The 17,738-nt window shown below is 39.5% G+C and overlaps 1 protein-coding gene across 2 annotated transcripts in view; it reads left to right on the top strand.

Moving 5' to 3' along the window:
* Window positions 1-17,738, top strand: part of LOC128688991 (HEAT repeat-containing protein 5B) — a 255,910-nt gene that overhangs the window by 67,302 nt on the left and 170,870 nt on the right. For both annotated transcript variants that reach the window (XM_070087247.1, XM_070087248.1), the window contains exons 10-13: window positions 391-572; window positions 762-880; window positions 6,382-6,515; window positions 6,687-6,796. In XM_070087247.1, the coding sequence (XP_069943348.1) occupies window positions 391-572; window positions 762-880; window positions 6,382-6,515; window positions 6,687-6,796 (545 nt within the window). The remainder of the gene's footprint in view (window positions 1-390; window positions 573-761; window positions 881-6,381; window positions 6,516-6,686; window positions 6,797-17,738) is intronic.

The raw sequence follows: 17,738 nt of genomic DNA, 5'->3' as shown, positions 1-17,738 counted from the left end.
TTAATTGTTGACCTGATGAGATTCAGATGAATATTTTGTGAAGGGATTCAGGGAAACCAGTTGGCCAGTCACGAGTCCTGGAGGTGGGAAGTATAGAGCCTTTACTCTAAAGGAGGGGTTTGGGATATTTGCTTTTGAAAGGGATATCTAAATTGTCATATCTGTGCATCTCTGGCAAGACAGTGATAGTGTTTCGGTGGAAGATGGTCAGCATGCTAAAAAAAAAATAAATTTCTTCAGAAGGAGCATCTACATATCAATTAATCATTGGTGTGTACACATTGTCATTCATTTCCATGGTATTGGAGTAGAGCAATGTATTGTAGCTATTGTACCTAAACTAATCATACCTAGGTATTGCGAGTAATTTACTATTGTCTTCTTTTACAGCTGTGTTGTGTCAGCATTAGTTGGATGTGTGCAGAAAACCCCACTGGGAATACCACACATGCGAGGCAAAGTTCTCTTTAATATTGCTGAAGAGCTACTTCGATCGGCCAGTCAAAATTCTCGTTTGTCTCTCCACCGAACTCAAGCAGGCTGGCTGATTATTGGCTCTATTATGACACTAGGTAAGTTTGCCATTTTCATGTGATGTTAAGATGGTATCATGCACTCCAGATTTGAGTTTGTTTACAGATTTATGGGAGAGAGGAGAAAGAGGGGGGGGGGTGAGAGGGAGAGAAAGTAGGAAGGGAGGAAGAAAGCAAGTATTGATCAATTTAAAAATAATCGTTTTTGTATTTGATCTTTTGACACAGGTGTTGGGGTGGTGCGTGGGCTGCTACCTCGGATGTTGCTTCTGTGGAAAAACTCTTTCCCTAGATCAAGTAAAGAAATTGAAAGTGAGAAAGCTCGCGGAGATGCTTTCACCTGGCAGGTTGGCAAGAATTGTTGATATCACTCTTTTCTTTTGTTACAGTATTATTTTATGATTTATAATTGGAGTTTTTTTTTTTTTTTCTTCAACAAGTTGGCTGTCTCCCACCGAGGCAGGGTGACCCAAAAAAGAAAGAAAATCCCCAAAAAAGAAAATACTTTCATCATCATTCAACACTTTCACCACACTCACACATTATCACTGTTTTTGCAGAGGTGCTCAGAATATAACAGTTTAGAAGCATATACGTATAAAGATACACAACATATCCCTCCAAACTACCAATATCCCAAACCCCTCCTTTAAAGTGCAGGTATTGTACTTCCCATTTCCAGGACTCAAGTCTGACTATATGAAAATAACCGGTTTCCCTGAATCCCTTCACTAAATATTACCCTACTCACACTCCAACAGATCGTCAGGTCCCAAGTACCATTCGTCTCCATTCACTCCTATTTAACACGCTCACACACGCTTGCTGGAAGTCCAAGCCCCTTGCCCACAAAACCTCCTTTACCACCTCTCTCCAACCCTTTCGAGGATGACCCCTACCCCGCCTTCCTTCCCCTATAGATTTATATGCTTTCCATGTCATTCTACTTTGATCCTTTTTTTTTTTTTTATCACACTGGCCGATTCCCACCAAGGCAGGGTGGCCCGAAAAAGAAAAACTTTCACCATCATTCACTCCATCACTGTCTTGCCAGAAGGGTGCTTTACACTACAGTTTTTAAACTGCAACATTAACACCCCTCCTTCAGAGTGCAGGCACTGTACTTCCCATCTCCAGGACTCAAGTCCGGCCTGCCGGTTTCCCTGAATCCCTTCATAAATGTTACTTTGCTCACACTCCAACAGCACGTCAAGTATTAAAAACGATTTGTCTCCATTCACTCCTATCAAACACGCTCACGCATGCCTGCTGGAAGTCCAAGCCCCTCGCACACAAAACCTCCTTTACCCCCTCCCTCCAACCTTTCCTAGGCCGACCCCTACCCCGCCTTCCTTCCACTACAGACTGATACACTCTTGAAGTCATTCTGTTTCGCTCCATTCTCTCTACATGTCCGAACCACCTCAACAACCCTTCCTCAGCCCTCTGGACAACAGTTTTGGTAATCCCGCACGTCCTCCTAACTTCCAAACTACGAATTCTCTGCATTATATTCACACCACACATTGCCCTCAGACATGACATCTCCACTGCCTCCAGCCTTCTCCTCGCTGCAACATTCATCACCCATGCTTCACACCCATATAAGAGCGTTGGTAAAACTATACTCTCATACATTCCCCTCTTTGCCTCCAAGGACAAAGTTCTTTGTCTCCACAGACTCCTAAGTGCACCACTCACTCTTTTTCCCTCATCAATTCTATGAGTCACCTCATCTTTCATAGACCCATCTGCTGACACGTCCACTCCCAAATATCTGAATACGTTCACCTCCTCCATACTCTCTCCCTCCAATCTGATGTTCAATCTTTCATCACCTAATCTTTTTGTTATCCTCATAACCGTACTCTTTCCTGTATTCACCTTTAATTTTCTTCTTTTGCACACCCTGCCAAATTCATCCACCAATCTCTGCAACTTCTCTTCAGAATCTCCCAAGAGCACAGTGTCATCAGCAAAGAACTTTGATCCATTCTCTCTAAATGACCAAACCACCTCAACAACCCCTCTTCTGCCCTCTGACTAATACTTTTATTAACTCCACACCTTTTCCTAATTTCCACACTCCGAATTTTCTGCATAATATTTACACCACACATTGCCCTTAAACAGGACATCTTCACTGCCTCCAGCCATCTCCTCGCTGCTGCATTTACCACCCAAGCTTCATACCCATGTAAGAGTGTTGGTACTACTATACTTTCATACATTCCCTTCTTTGCCTTCATAGATAACGTGTTTTGACTCCACATATACCTCAACGCACCACTCACCTTTTTTCCCTCATCAATTCTATGATTAACCTCATCCTTCATAAATCCATCCGCCGACACGTCAACTCCCAAATATCTGAAAACATTCACTTCTTCCATACTCCTCCTCCCCAGTTTGATATCCAATTTTTCTTTATCTAAATCATTTGATACCCTCATCACCTTACTCTTTTCTATGCTCACTTTCAACTTTCTACCTTTACACACATTCCCAAACTCATCCACTAACCTTTGCAATTTTTCTATAGAATCTCCCATAAGCACAGTATCAGCAAAAAGTAACTGTGTCAATTCCCATTTTGAATTTGATTCCCCAAAATTTAATCCCACCCCTCTCCCGAACACCCTAGCATTTACTTCCTTTACAACCCCATCTATAAATATATTAAACAACCATGGTGACATTACACATCCCTGTCTAAGACCTACTTTTACCGGGAAGTAGTCTCCCTCTCTTCTACACACCCTAACCTGAGCCTCACTATCCTCATAAAAACTCTTTACAGAATTTAATAACTTACCACCTATTCCATATACTTGCAACATCTGCCACATTGCTCCTCTATCCACACTATCATATGCCTTTTCTAAATCCATAAATGCAATAAAAACTTCCCTACCTTTATCTAAATACTGTTCACATATATGCTTCAATGTAAACACTTGATCTACACATCCCCTACCCACTCTGAAACCTCCTTGCTCATCCGCAATCCTACATTCTGTCTTCCCTCTAATTCTTTCAATTATAACCCTACCGTACACTTTTCCTGGTATACTCAGTAAACTTATTCCTCTATAATTTTTACAGTCTCTTTTGTCCCCTTTCCCTTTATATAAAGGGACTATACATGCTCTCCGCCAATCCCTAGGTACCTTCCCCTCTTTCATACATTTATTAAACAAAAGTACCAACTACTCCAACACTATATCCCCCCCTGCTTTTAACATTTCTGTCATGATCCCATCAGTTCCAGCTGCTTTACCCCCTTTCATTCTACGTAATGCCTCACGTACCTCCCCCACACTTACATTCTGCTCTTCTTCACTCCTAAAAGATGGTATACCTCCCTGACCAGTGCATGAAATTACTGCCTCTCTTTCTTCCTTAACATTTAAAAGTTCCTCAAAATATTCTCGCCATCTACCTAATACCTCCATCTCCCCATCTACTAACTCCCCTACTCTGTTTTTAACTGACAAATCCATACTTTCCCTAGGCTTTCTTAACTTGTTTAACTCACTCCAAAATTTTTTCTTATTTTCATTAAAATTTCTTGACAGTGCCTCTCCCACTCTATCATCTGCTCTCCTTTTGCACTCTCTCACCACTCTCTTCATCTTTCTTTTACTCTCCATATACTCTGCTCTTCTTATAACACTTCTGCTTTGTAAAAACCTCTCATAAGCTACCTTTTTCTCTTTTATCACTATGTATAACATACTATTATCAGGGAGACTGTCTTTCCTCTGACAAAAAGTTCTAATATTATTTTTCTGGCACACTAGACCTAAGTTTCCCTCTCAGAGTATGGTTATGCTTTGTTATTGTAGACTGATTCTCCTTTTTTGACTCGGTAGATATTTTTTCCGGAAGATTAGTTCCAAGCGCTGGAGGGATATAGCTTACACAATACACAAATAACCCGCACATAAAAGAGAGAAGCTTATAAGTTCACTGACACAGTTTAAAGTTCAGCATGCAAGAGAGACCGTGAAAAATATGAAAAAACGCTGTGGCATGGTGGCTGGCTGCACGCAATCCAACGAGTCTGTGCCTAAATCCTAAAAGCCCAACCTGTGCCTAAAAAAACTTTTTTTTTTTTTTTTTTTCAACAAGTCGGCCGTCTCCCACCGAGGCAGGGTGACCCAAAAAAAAGAAAGAAAATCCCCAAAAAGAAAATACTTTCATCATCATTCAACACTTTCACCACACTCGCACATTATCACTGTTTTTGCAGAGGTGCTCAGAATGCAACAGTCTAGAAGCATACACACATAAAGATGCACAACATATCCCTCCAAACTGCCAATATCCCAAACCCCTCCTTTAAAGTGCAGGCATTGTACTTCCCATTTCCAGGACTCAAGTCCGACTATATGAAAATAACCGGTTTCCCTGAATCCCTTCACTAAATATTACCCTGCTCACACTCCAACAGATCGTCAGGTCCCAAGTACCATTCGTCTCCATTCACTCCTATCTAACACGCTCATGCACGCTTGCTGTGTTTAAATGTAAGCATGCTAGAGACAATATTTGTATATAAATTGAGAGGGTAAACATGAACTGCACTTATCCATGTGAGGGACCTTCCCAGTGTTTATATATCCTCTGCTTATCTTACTTTGCATAAGAAAGGTTAAAAGATGAGAGGAACCTGGATATAATGTGTATTCAGTACTTGCTTTCTGTATATTTGTGCATCAGTTTAGTTGGAACACTCGTATATTGTAGTAAAGTCACTAGGACATCTGTGAGGGTTTATTGTTGTTGTGTTGGTGTTAAGAGGTAACAGCCTCTGAGTATACCACCCACCCACCCTAACATAGTGATACTCTATTTTTATTGTTAAAATTGCTAGGGAAATGATAATTATATTCCTTTATTGTAATTAACTTATTAATATGTAATAAATAATTGCAAAAGCATTCTGGTAGTTAATTTTGCAGCAGTGAGAGGTACAGTGGCCCTGGGGTTGTCACAACCCTCAACTAAACAATAACAAAAACAAATGCCAATAGCCTTGAAAAGCTTTTCTTGAGATATAATTTTTTCACATTTTCTTGGAAAGCTTGCATTTATATTATGGTAGGTATTAGTATGGACACATTATTTAGTAAAAAAATTGTGTCTTAGCTGGTAAAATGTGGCATTATTTACTGATACATGAAAGTGAATGGAGACAAATGGTTTTGGGGACCTGACAAGCTGTTGGAATGTAAGCAGAGTAATATCTTGTGAAGGGATTCAGGGAAACTGGTTAGTCAGACTTGAGTCCTGGAGGTGGGAAATACAGTTCTTGCACTTTAGATTTAGATTTTCTATTTTGACAAATTACATGGTTGTACAGTGGAATATAATAGTTTGGTGTACATGCCAAAAGCCCCTCTGTATGCTGAGCATTTTGAGCAAACTTAAAGATTAACTTAAGACTAGTAAGGAATAATACATAGTTTATATGATCATTAGACGAGTTTGAGTGAGTATAGGAAAATTTAATATTATATCAGGTGATGCTACATGATAATATGATTTTTTACACTACTGAATTAGTTAATGAAGATTACAGTATTACAATGTAACAATTTAAAGGAGGGGTTTGGGATATTGGCTGTTTGGAGTGACATCTTGACTGTCTTATCTCAGCACCTCTGCAAAGACAGTGATTGTGTGAATGATTGTAAAAGCATTTCTTTAAGTTGGGTCACCCTGCCTCAGTGAGAGATGGCTGATGTGTTAAAAAAAAAATTTATATAAAAAAATTCAGCTTGTTGGAATGTGCAGACACTATATTGTTGCTGACTTGTTCGTATATTTTTTTTTTATTTAGGTAACTCTGGAAGGTAGAGCAGGTGCCCTTACATCTATGCACAGCTTTTTGCTTCACTGCTCAGAATTGGCTGCTGAAGATACTGTACGGAGACTACTCTTACCAATTGAGGCTGCCCTTCTCATGCTTTCCAGGTACTTTGTGTGGATTAATTATCAAAATAAAGTACAGTGCAGTAATATATTTTTAGTTTGAATAAATTAGAGGGAATTTAGCATATCATCATTAAATAATGAGCTTGAAATAAAATTTCTCAGCACAGAATTAGTAGAGTATAATCATATCATATTTTTCGTAATCTACAGTATAACACACATTGTGAAGCAGTATGGTCAGCACCTCAAAGCTTCTACAGCTATGGTACGACTCCGTCTCTATGAAGTGCTCTCTCTCCTTCCTCCTCAATCATTTGAGAGTAAGTTTCTAGTAATTTTTATTTTGTCTTTGGCTTTTTCAGAATCTGAGGTATACTGAGTGTTTAAAATTGTTAGGTGTTAATTCATTATTTCCAGAATAATTCTTTCTTTCTTTCAACGCACCGGCTGTATCCCACCGAGGCAGGGTGGCCCAAAAAGAAAAACGAAAGTTTCTCTTTTTAAATTTAGTAATTTATACAGGAGAAGGGGTTACTAGCCCCTTGTTCCCGGCATTTTAGTTGCCTCTTACAACACACATGGCTTACGGAGGAAGAATTCTGTTCCACTTCCCCATGGAGATTGCAGAATAATTATACGTCTTTAATGTATGTGTAGCTTTTCTTTATACAGTGGAACCTCGGCTTACGAATTTAATCCAATCCGTGACCTTGTTCGTATCCTGATTTGTTCGTATGCTGAGCCAGTTTTCCTCATTTAAATTAATTGACATGCAATTAATCTGTTCCAGCCTCTCAGGAGGCATGACAAAATAATGTGGGGCAGAAGTTTGTGGTTATAGGAGGGTGGGGGCAGGAGGAAACAGGAGTGATTGGTGGAATGATGAAGTAAAGGGTGTAATAAAAGAGAAAAAGGTAGCTTATGAGAGGTTTTTACAAAGCAGAAGTGTTATAAGAAGAGCAGAGTATATGGAGAGTAAAAGAAAGGTGAAGAGAGTGGTGAGAGAGTGCAAAAGGAGAGCAGATGAAAGAGTGGGAGAGGCACTGTCAAGAAATTTTAATGAAAATAAGAAAAAATTTTGGAGTGAGTTAAACAAGTTAAGAAAGCCTAGGGAAAGTATGGATTTGTCAGTTAAAAACAGAGTAGGGGAGTTAGTAGATGGGGAGATGGAGGTATTAGGTAGATGGCAAGGATATTTTGAGGAACTTTTAAATGTTGAGGAAGAAAGGGAGGCGGTAATTTCATGCACTGGCCAGGGATGTATACCATCTTTTAGGAGTGAAGAAGAACAGAATGTAAGTGTGGGGGAGGTACATGAGGCATTACGTAGAATGAAAGGGGGTAAAGCAGCTGGAACTGATGGGATCATGACAGAAATGTTAAAAGTAGGGGGGGATATAGTGTTGGAGTGGTTGGTACTTTTGTTTAATAAATGTATGAAAGAGGGGAAGGTACCTAGGGATTGGCGGAGAGCATGTATAGTCCCTTTATATAAAGGGAAAGGGGACAAAAGAGATGGTAAAAATTATAGAGGAATAAGTTTACTGAGTATACCAGGAAAAGTATATGGTAGGGTTATAATTGAAAGAATTAGAGGTAAGACAGAATGTAGGATTGCGGATGAGCTGGGAGGCTTCAGAGTGGGTAGGGGATGTGTAGATCAAGTGTTTACATAGAAGCATATATGTGAACAGTATTTAGATAAAGGTAGGGAAGTTTTTATTGCATTTATGGATTTAGAAAAGGCATATGATAGAATGGATAGAGGAGCAATGTGGCAGATGTTGCAAGTATATGGAATAGGTGGTAAGTTACTAAATGCTGTAAAGAGCTTTTATGAGGATAATGAGGCTCAGGTTAGGGTATGTAGAAGAGAGGGAGAATACTTCCCGGTAAAAGTAGGTCTTAGACAGGGATGTGTAATGTCACCATGGTTGTTTAATATATTTATAGATGGGGTTGTAAAAGAAGTAAATGCTAGGGTGTTCGGGAGAGGGGTGGGATTAAATTATGGGGAATCAAATTCAAAATGGGAACTGACACAGTTACTTTTTGCTGATGATACTGTGCTTATGGGAGATTCTAAAGAAAAATTGCAAAGGTTAGTGGATGAGTTTGAGAATGTGTGTAAAGGTAGAAAGTTGAAAGTGAACATAGAAAAGAGTAAGGTGATGAGGGTATTAAATGATTTAGATAAAGAAAAATTGGATATCAAATTGGGGAGGAGGAGTATGGAAGAAGTGAATGTTTTCAGATACTTGGGAGTTGACGTGTCGGTGGATGGGTTTATGAAGGATGAGGTTAATCTTAGAATTGATGAGGGAAAAAAGGTGAGTGGTGCGTTGAGGTATATGTGGAGTCAAAAAACGTTATCTATGGAGGCAAAGAAGGGAATGTATGAAAGTATAGTAGTACCAACACTCTTATATGGATGTGAAGCTTGGGTGGTAAATGCAGCAGCGAGGAGACGGTTGGAGGCAGTGGAGATGTCCTGTCTAAGGGTAATGTGTGGTGTAAATATTATGCAGGAAATTCGTAGTGTGGAAATTAGGAGAAGGTGTGGAGTTAATAAAAGCATTAATCAGAGGGCAGAAGAGGGGTTGTTGAGGTGGTTTGGTCATTTAGAGAGAATGGATCAAAGTAGAATGACATGGAAAGCATATAAATCTATAGGGAAAGGAAGGAGGGGTAGGGGTCGTCCTCAAAAGGGTTGGAAAGAGGGGGTAAAGTAGGTTTTGTGGGCAAGGGGCTTGGACCTCCAGCAAGCGTGCATGAGCGTGTTAGATAGGAGTGAATGGAGACGAATGATACTTGGGACCTGACGATCTGTTGGAGTGTGAGCAGGGTAATATTTAGTGAAGGGATTCAGGGAAACCGGTTATTTTCATATAGTCGGACTTGAGTCCTGGAAATGGGAAGTACAATGCCTGCACTTTAAAGGAGGGGTTTGGGATATTGGCAGTTTGGAGGGATATGTTGTGTATCTTTATATGTGTATGCTTCTAAACTGTTGTATTCTGAGCACCTCTGCAAAAACAGTGATAATGTGTGAGTGTGGTGAAAGGGTTGAATGATGATGAAAGTATTTTCTTTTTGGGGATTTTCTTTCTTTTTTTGGGTCACCCTGCCTCGGTGGGAGACGGCCGACTTGTTGAAAAAAAAAAAAAAATCAACTCTATTGGAAAATTTTTCTTCTTATTCATTTTAGTAGTTATTACAGGAAAAGGGGTTACTAGCCCATTGTTCCTGGCATTTTAGTTTACTTTTACAACACTAATGGCTTACAGAAGAAAGATTCTTATTCCACTTCCCCATGGATATAAAACAAAAAGTAATAAGAAACAAGAACTATTAAGATAAAATCAAAGAAAGCTCAGATGAGTGTGTATAGATAAACGTGTACATGTATGTGTAGTGTGACCTAAGTGTAAGTAGAAGTAGCAAGACATACCTGCAATCTTGCATATTTATGAGACAGACAAACAACACCAGCAATCCTACCATCATGTAAAAGAATTACAGGTTTTCGTTTTACACTCACTTGGTAGGATGGTAGTATCTCCCTGGGCGGTTACTGTCTACCAACCTACTACCAGTAATAGTAAAAGTAGATCTTAGGGATGTGTAATGTCACCATTTTTTTTTTTTCCAACAAACCGGCTATATCCCACCGAGGCAGGGTGGCCCAAAAAGAATAACGAAAGTTTCTCTTTTTAAATTTAGTAATTTATACTGGAGAAGGGGTTACTAGGCCCTTGCCCCCGGCATTTTAGTCTCCTCTTACAACATGCATGGCTTACGGAGGAAGAATTCTGTTCCACTTCCCCATGGAGATAAGAGGAAATAAACAAGAACAAGAACTAGAAAGAAAATAGAAGAAAACCCAGAGGGGTGTGTGTGTATATGCTTGTACATGTATGTGTAGTGTGACCTAAGTGTAAGTAGAAGTAGCAAGACATACCTGAAATCTTGCATGTTTATGAGACAGACAAAAGACACCAGCAATCCTACCATCATGTAAAACAATTATAGGCTTTCGTTTTACACTCACTTGGTAGGAGGGTAGTACCTCCCTGGGTGGTTGCTGTCTACCAACCTACTACCAGTAATAGTAAAAGTAGGTCTTAGGGATGTGTAATGTCACCATGGTTGTTTAATATATTTATAGATGGGGCTGTAAAAGAAGTAAATGCTAGGGTGTTCGGGAGAGTGGTGGGATTAAATTATGGGGAATCAAATACAAAATGGGAAATGACAGTTACTTTTTGCTGATGATTCTGTGCTTATGGGTGATTCTAAAGAAAAATTGCAAAGGTTAGTGGACGAATTTGGGAGTGTGTGTAAAGGTAGAAAGTTGAAAGTAAACATAGAAAATAGTAAGGGGATGAGGGTATGAAATAATTTAGATAAAGAAAAATTGGATATTAAATTGGGGAGGAGGAGTATGGAAGAAGTGAATGTTTTCAGATATTTGGGAGTTGACGTATCAGCAGATGGATTTATGAAGGATGAGGTTAATCGTAGAATTGATGAGGGGTAAAAAGATGAGTGGTGTGTTGAGGTGTATGTGGAGACAAAGAACATTATATTTGGAGGCAAAGAAGGGAATGTATGAAAGTATAGTGGTACCAACACTCTTATATGGGTGTGAAGCTTGGATTGTAAATGCTGCAGCGAGGAGGCGGTTGGAGGCAGTGGAGATGTCCTGTCTAAGGGCAGTGTGTGGTGTAAATATTATGCAGAAAATTCGGAGTGTGGAAATTAGGAAAAGGTGTAGAGTTAATGAAAGTATTAGTCATAGGGCTGAAGAGGGGTTGTTGAGGGGGTTTGGTCATTTAGAGAGAATGGATCAAAGTAGAATGACATGGAGAGCGTATAAATCTGTAGGGGAAGGAAGGCGAGGTAGGGGTCATTCTCGAAAAGGTTGGAGGGAGGGGGTAAAGGAGGTTTTGTGGGAGAGGGGCTTGGACTTCCAGCAAGCGTGTGTGAACGTGTTAGATAGGAGTGAATGGAGACGAATGGTATTTGGGACCTGACGAGCTGTTGGAATGTGAGCAGGGTAATATTTAATGAAGGCATTCAGGGAAACCGGTTATTTTATATAGCCGGACTTGAGTCCTGGAAATGGGATGTACAATGTCTGCACTTTAACCCTTTGCCTGTTTTGGTCGTATGTACACGTCTTACGAGCCAGTGTTTCAGACGTACAGTGGACCCCGGCATCACGATATTAATCCGTTCCTGAGAGCTCATTGTTACACGAAATTATCGTTATGCGAATGAATTTTCCCCATAAGAAATAATGGAAATCAAATTAATCCGTGCAAGACACCCCAAAGTATGAAAAATTTTTTTTTACCACATGAAATATTAATTTTAATACACACAAACTGAAAAAGACATGCACAGTTACATGACACTTATGTTTATTGAAGATCTGGTGATGATTGATGGGATGGGAGGAGGAGAGAGTCTTAGTGTTTAGAAGGGGAATCCCCTTCCATTAAGACTTGAGGTGTCAAGTTCTTTTCCGGGGTTACTTCCCTTCTTCTTTTAATGCCACAAGGACCAGCTTCAGAGTCACTGGACTTACGTCGCACAACATATCTGTCTGTAGAGGCCTGTACCTCCCTTTCCTTTATGACTTTCCTAAAGTGGTTCACAACATTGTCAGTGTAATAGTCACCAGCACGGCTTGCAATAGCTGTGTTAGGGTGATTGTCATCAAAAAAGGTTTGCACTTTAAGCCACATTCCACACATTTCCTTAATCTTTGAAGTAGGCAACTTCCTCAATTTCTCTCTCCCCTCCTCCGAAGCAGTTTCCTCAGGTCTGGCCTCTTGCTGTTGAAGTTGATCTAGCAGCTCATCAGTGGTTAGTTCTTCATTGTCCTCCTCCACCAACTTTTCCACATCATCCCCACTAACCTCCAACACCAAGGACTTTCCCAATGCCACAATGGATTCCTCAACTGGCATATGATTCCCAGGGTTAGCCTCAAACCTTTCAAAATCCCTTTGGTCTACACATTCTGGCCACAGTTTCTTCCAAGCAGAGTTCAAGGTCCTCTTAGTCACTCCCTCTCAAGCCTTACCTATAAGGTTTACACAATTGAGGATATTAAAGTGCTCTTTCCAAAACTCTCTTAGAGTCAATTGAGTTTCTGAGGTCACTACAAAGCACCTTTCAAACGGCTTTTGTGTACAGTTTTTTGAAGTTTGCAATAACCTGCTGGTCCATGGGCTGCAGGAGAGGAGTGGTATTAGGAGGCAAAAACTTCACCTTAATGAAGCTCATGTCCCCATAAAGTCGCTCTGCCACGTCTGTAGGATGACCAGGGTCATTGTCTAACACCAGGAGGCACTTAAGGTCTAATTTCTTTTCAGTTAGGTAATTTTTCTCATTGGGGGCAAATGCTTGGTGTAACCAGTCATAGAAAAAGTCCCTAGTGACCCATGCCTTACTGTTTTCCCTCCACAGCACACACAAATTAGCCTTGAGGATATTCTTTTGCCTGAACGCTCTGGGAGTTTCTGAGTGATACACTAATAAAGGCTTCACTTTGCAATCACCACTAGCATTGGAACACATCAACAGAGTAAGCCTGTCTTTCATAGGCTTATGTCCTGGGAGTGCCTTTTCCTCCTGAGTAATGTAGGTCCTGCTTGGCATTTTCTTCCAAAATAGGCCTGTTTCATCACAATTAAACACTTGTTCAGATTTCAGTCCTTCACGGTCTATGTACTCCTTGAATTCCTGCACATATTTTTCAGCTGCTTTGTGGTCCGAACTGGCAGCCTCACCATGCCTTATCACACTATGTATGCCACTACGCTTCTTAAATCTCTCAAACCAACCTTTGCTGGCCTTAAATTCACTCACATCATCACTAGTTGCAGGCATTTTTTTAATTAAATCCTCATGCAACTTCCTAGCCTTTTCACTTATGATCACTTGAGAGATGCTATCTCCTGCTATCTGTTTTTCATTTATCCACAACAATAAGAGTTTCTCAACATCTTCCATCACTTGCGATCTCTGTTTCGAAAACACAGTTGAACTTTTGGCAAGAACACCTTCTTTGATTGCCGTTTTCTTGGACACAATAGTAGCGATGGTTGATTGGGGTTTACTATACAACCTGGCCAGCTCAGAGACACGCACTCCACTTTCATACTTATCAATGATCTCTTTCTTCATCTCTATAGTAATTCTTACCCTTATTTCTGTAGGGTTGGCACTAGAAGCTTTCTTGGGGCCTATGGTCACTTATTTTGCAGATAAAATCACCGAAAACACTGTAATAATACGAAATGTTCCGATTGTATGCTTGGATGTTACCGCGGAGGCTGGCTGGTAAACAATGCCACCGGCGGAACATGTGAGGCTGGCTCAGGCCGCACATTAGACGCGTCTCGGACGAATAGCGTTGAGCGGGTTTTTTAGCAGTATGCGAAGCAAAATCTTAGCGATAAAATGTATCGGTATGCGGATTTAACGTTATGTGATGCCAACGGTATGTGGGGGTCCACTGTATATATACTCAATAATTCTAGCGGCTTCAAATCAAGCAGAAGAAAGCTGGTAGGCCCACATGTGAGAGAATGGGTCTTTGTGGTCAGTGTGCACCACATAAAAAAAAATCCTGCAGCACACAGTGCGTAATGAGAAAAAAAAAAACTGATCGGTTTTTTTTGGATTAAAATGCCGACTTTGAGGTGTATTTTCGTATAGTATTTATCGATGTATTTGCGTTTTCATGGTCTTAGGTGATAAAATGGAAAACATATTACAGAAATAGAGATGATTTTCATTTCTTTGATGATGAAAACGACCTTGAAACTGAGCTCGAAGTAGCGGAAATGTTCGATTTTTACCAATGTTCAGGAGTAAGCAAATCACACCACACTTCCAATACACGTCAACTGGGGAGTCTAATATTCTTTCACTAGTGCACTGATATTATTTATACCATTTTTACAATAATGCAGTAGTCTGCATAACAGTAAATTTAGTATTTTTTTGTATGAATAAAAAATCAAAATAGAAAGCAATAATAATATAAGAGGGGCCTAGAGATGTGACTAATGAACAGAGGATATGTTATTTTAGTGCCAAGAATATCTACCTTGTTTATTCTGGACCCTATTTTGAAATTGGCATCTTTTTTAGTTTGCATGAAATTGGCCAAGTTGCCAATTTCTGACCACAATATTGGGTAGTCCAAATTGGTAAATGGGAGGTTTCTTGTAGCGGATAGATAAAATGGAGTTCTAAAGAAATAGCTATGAGTTTGGTCAACTGGAACAACGGAATTGGCTGAAAATAGGGCTCAAAGTCGGCGAAATCGCCGATATGCATATGTCGCTGAGACCGCTAACTTCGCGGGAGCGTAATTCCATGAGTTTTCGACCAAATCTCGAACTTTTGGAGTCATTACCATCGGGAAACGATTCTCTATCATTTCATAAGAAAAAATAATTTTTTTTTTTTTCAAAAATTTAGCGACATAGAATGACAGTTTCAGAAAGGGGCCTGAAACAGTCAAAGGGTTAAAGGAGGGGTTTGGGATATTGGCAGTTTGGAGGGATATGTTGTGTATTCTTTATATGTATATACTTGTAAACTGTTGTATTCTAAGCACCTCTGCAAAAACAGTGATTATGTGTGAGTGAGGTGAAAGTGTTGAATGATGATGAAAGTATTTTCTTTTTGTGGATTTAATTTCTTTTTGGGTCACCCTGCCTCGGTGGGAGACGGCCGACTTATTAAAAAAAAAATAATAAACTCTACGGATTAGGTATCTATCACAATTCATCTAATATGACATAATACACAATGTTAATAACATAGAAACAGGATATATACTCTAGAATGAATAAAATAGGCCATAACATGGCAAGTGATGGCAATGCCTGCAGCGGCAGAAAGCATCCGCTATTTACTCTCCCACTTTAGTTTCTTCCCAGGCCATAACCTCACATCTAGCTTGTGTTTATCTATGATTAGTGGTGAGGTTGTCACATATGTAACCACAGGTGTGGTCAAGACGGATGTATATATATAGGTGAAGATGTTATCAGTGTGGCCACAGTGATGGTGGCGGCGGTGGTCACGGTGGTGGTGGTGGCGTCCCCCACAGTGGTGGTGGTGGTGGTGTTGGCAGCAGCGGCCACAGTGGTGGTGGCAGCCAACTGCCTCTCTCTATGCTGCTGCCTTCTTCGTTTCTCTAGCTTTTTTCATAGTTTCTAATCGCTTCCTGAGCTTCTTGCTGATTGTATGCAAATACTGTCTCTTTGGGCGAAGGATTGTGTAAGAAATTTGTACAATACAAAACAAAATTACGCATCCCAAGGGTCTGCTGCGGTCACTCAGAGCAGCACACCCCCTCTTCCTTTTGACCCTTTGTTGGCAAAATACAAATTGGTAACCCAGAGGGTTACTGATTTGTATTTTGAAGCATTTGACACAAAAATATGAAAAAAAAATTATGATGAATGTCTAAAAATGACAACATATTATTATTACTATTGTAGTATTATTATAATTATTATAATTATTATTATTATAATTATTATTAGTACATTCGTATTATTATTATTAACCCTTTGACTGTTTTGGTCATATATATACGTCTTACGAGCCACCGTGTTTGACATATACTCAAAAATTCTAGCAGCTTCATATCAAGCAGGAGAAAGCCGATAGGCCCACACGTGAGAGAATGGGTCTGTGTGGTCAGTGTGCACCATATAAAAAAAATCCTGCAGCACGCAGTGCATAATGAGAAAAAAATACTCTGACCGTGTTTTTGGATTATAACGCCGACTTTGTGGTGTATTTTCGTATAGTATTTTTTGTTGTATTCTCATTTTCTTGGTCTCATTTGATAGAATGGAAAACATGTTATAGAAGTAGAGGTGATTTTGGTTAATTTTCCTGTGAAAAGAACCTTGAAATGGAGCTCAAAGTAGGGCAAATGTTTGATTTTTGCCGTGGTTCAAAAGTAAACAAATGATGTCATTGTCCAATAAATGTCCAACTAGCCATTCTAATATGCAGTCATGAATGGGTTGACATTATTTATACAATTATTACAGTATTGCAGTAGTCTGCATAACAGTAAATCTTCTATTTTTTGTTTGAATAAAAATTCAAATTAGAAAGCAAGAGTAATATTAGAGGGCCCTGGAGATGTGACTGATGAACAAAGAAAATGTTATTTTAGAGCCAGGAATGTCTGCATTGTTCATTCTGGACCTTATTTTGAAATTGGCATATTTTTTAATTTTCGTGAAATTGGCCAAATTGCAAATTTCTGACCATTGGGTAGTTAAAATCAGTAAATGGGGAGTTTCTTGTACTCAATTGATAGAACAAATGGAGCTCTAAAGAAACAGCTATGAGTTTGGCTGACTGGAACAATGGAATTAGCCGAAAATAGGGCTCAAAGTGGGCGAAATCGCCGATTCGTCAATATCGCTGAGGTTGCTAACTTCACAAGAGCGTAATTCCATAAGTTTTCCATAAAATTTTGTTCTTTTGGTGTCATTACCATTGGGAAAAGATTCTCTATCATTTCATAAGAAATATTTTTTTTTTTTCGACACCATGAGACACCTCAGGATTTTGGGTTGCGACAGTCAAGGGGTTAATACAGTAGGGCCCCACTTATACTGCAAGTTAGGTTGCAGGCTACCGCCGTAAAGCGGAAATCGCTGCAAAGTGAACACCTTTTTTTCCCCCTTATAAATGCATACAAATACTAGATAGCAAGTTTACACTAACATATGTTAACTTAGTAAGTTTATTCAGATATACACAAATGCAGTTACATAGATTATCATACATAGCAGCATATGTGTAAAGTACCTAGGATAACCCAAAAAAGTCAGACAGTGTGACTTATTTTCATTGGGGTTAGCAATAAAACTAGGCATTAAAAAACAAAAAGTAAAATGCACATAGTACACTCATTACTTACCTTAAAATATTTGTTGTCTTAATCTAGGGTGAGATGAGTAGTATTTATTGTAAGAAATCAAGTGTGGTATGTATGGTAGCCAGCCAGGCTACCATACCAGGCCAACCCACCCACACATAATATTCTATAACCTTTAATCATCCCAGAGCAATAAAATGCATATACCGTTCACTCATTACTTACCTTAAAACATTTGTAGCCTTAGTGTAGGGTCAGAGGTGAGTAAACGAGATAAAACAAATAAATGAGAGAGAGAGAGAGAGAGAGAGAATGAGTAC

The sequence above is a fragment of the Cherax quadricarinatus genome, chromosome 21 (genome assembly GCF_038502225.1).
Source record: "Cherax quadricarinatus isolate ZL_2023a chromosome 21, ASM3850222v1, whole genome shotgun sequence".
Classification (NCBI taxonomy): Eukaryota; Metazoa; Arthropoda; class Malacostraca; order Decapoda; family Parastacidae; genus Cherax; species Cherax quadricarinatus.
Note: the sequence above shows the minus strand (reverse complement) of the source record. Positions and strands in the feature narration are given on the sequence as shown.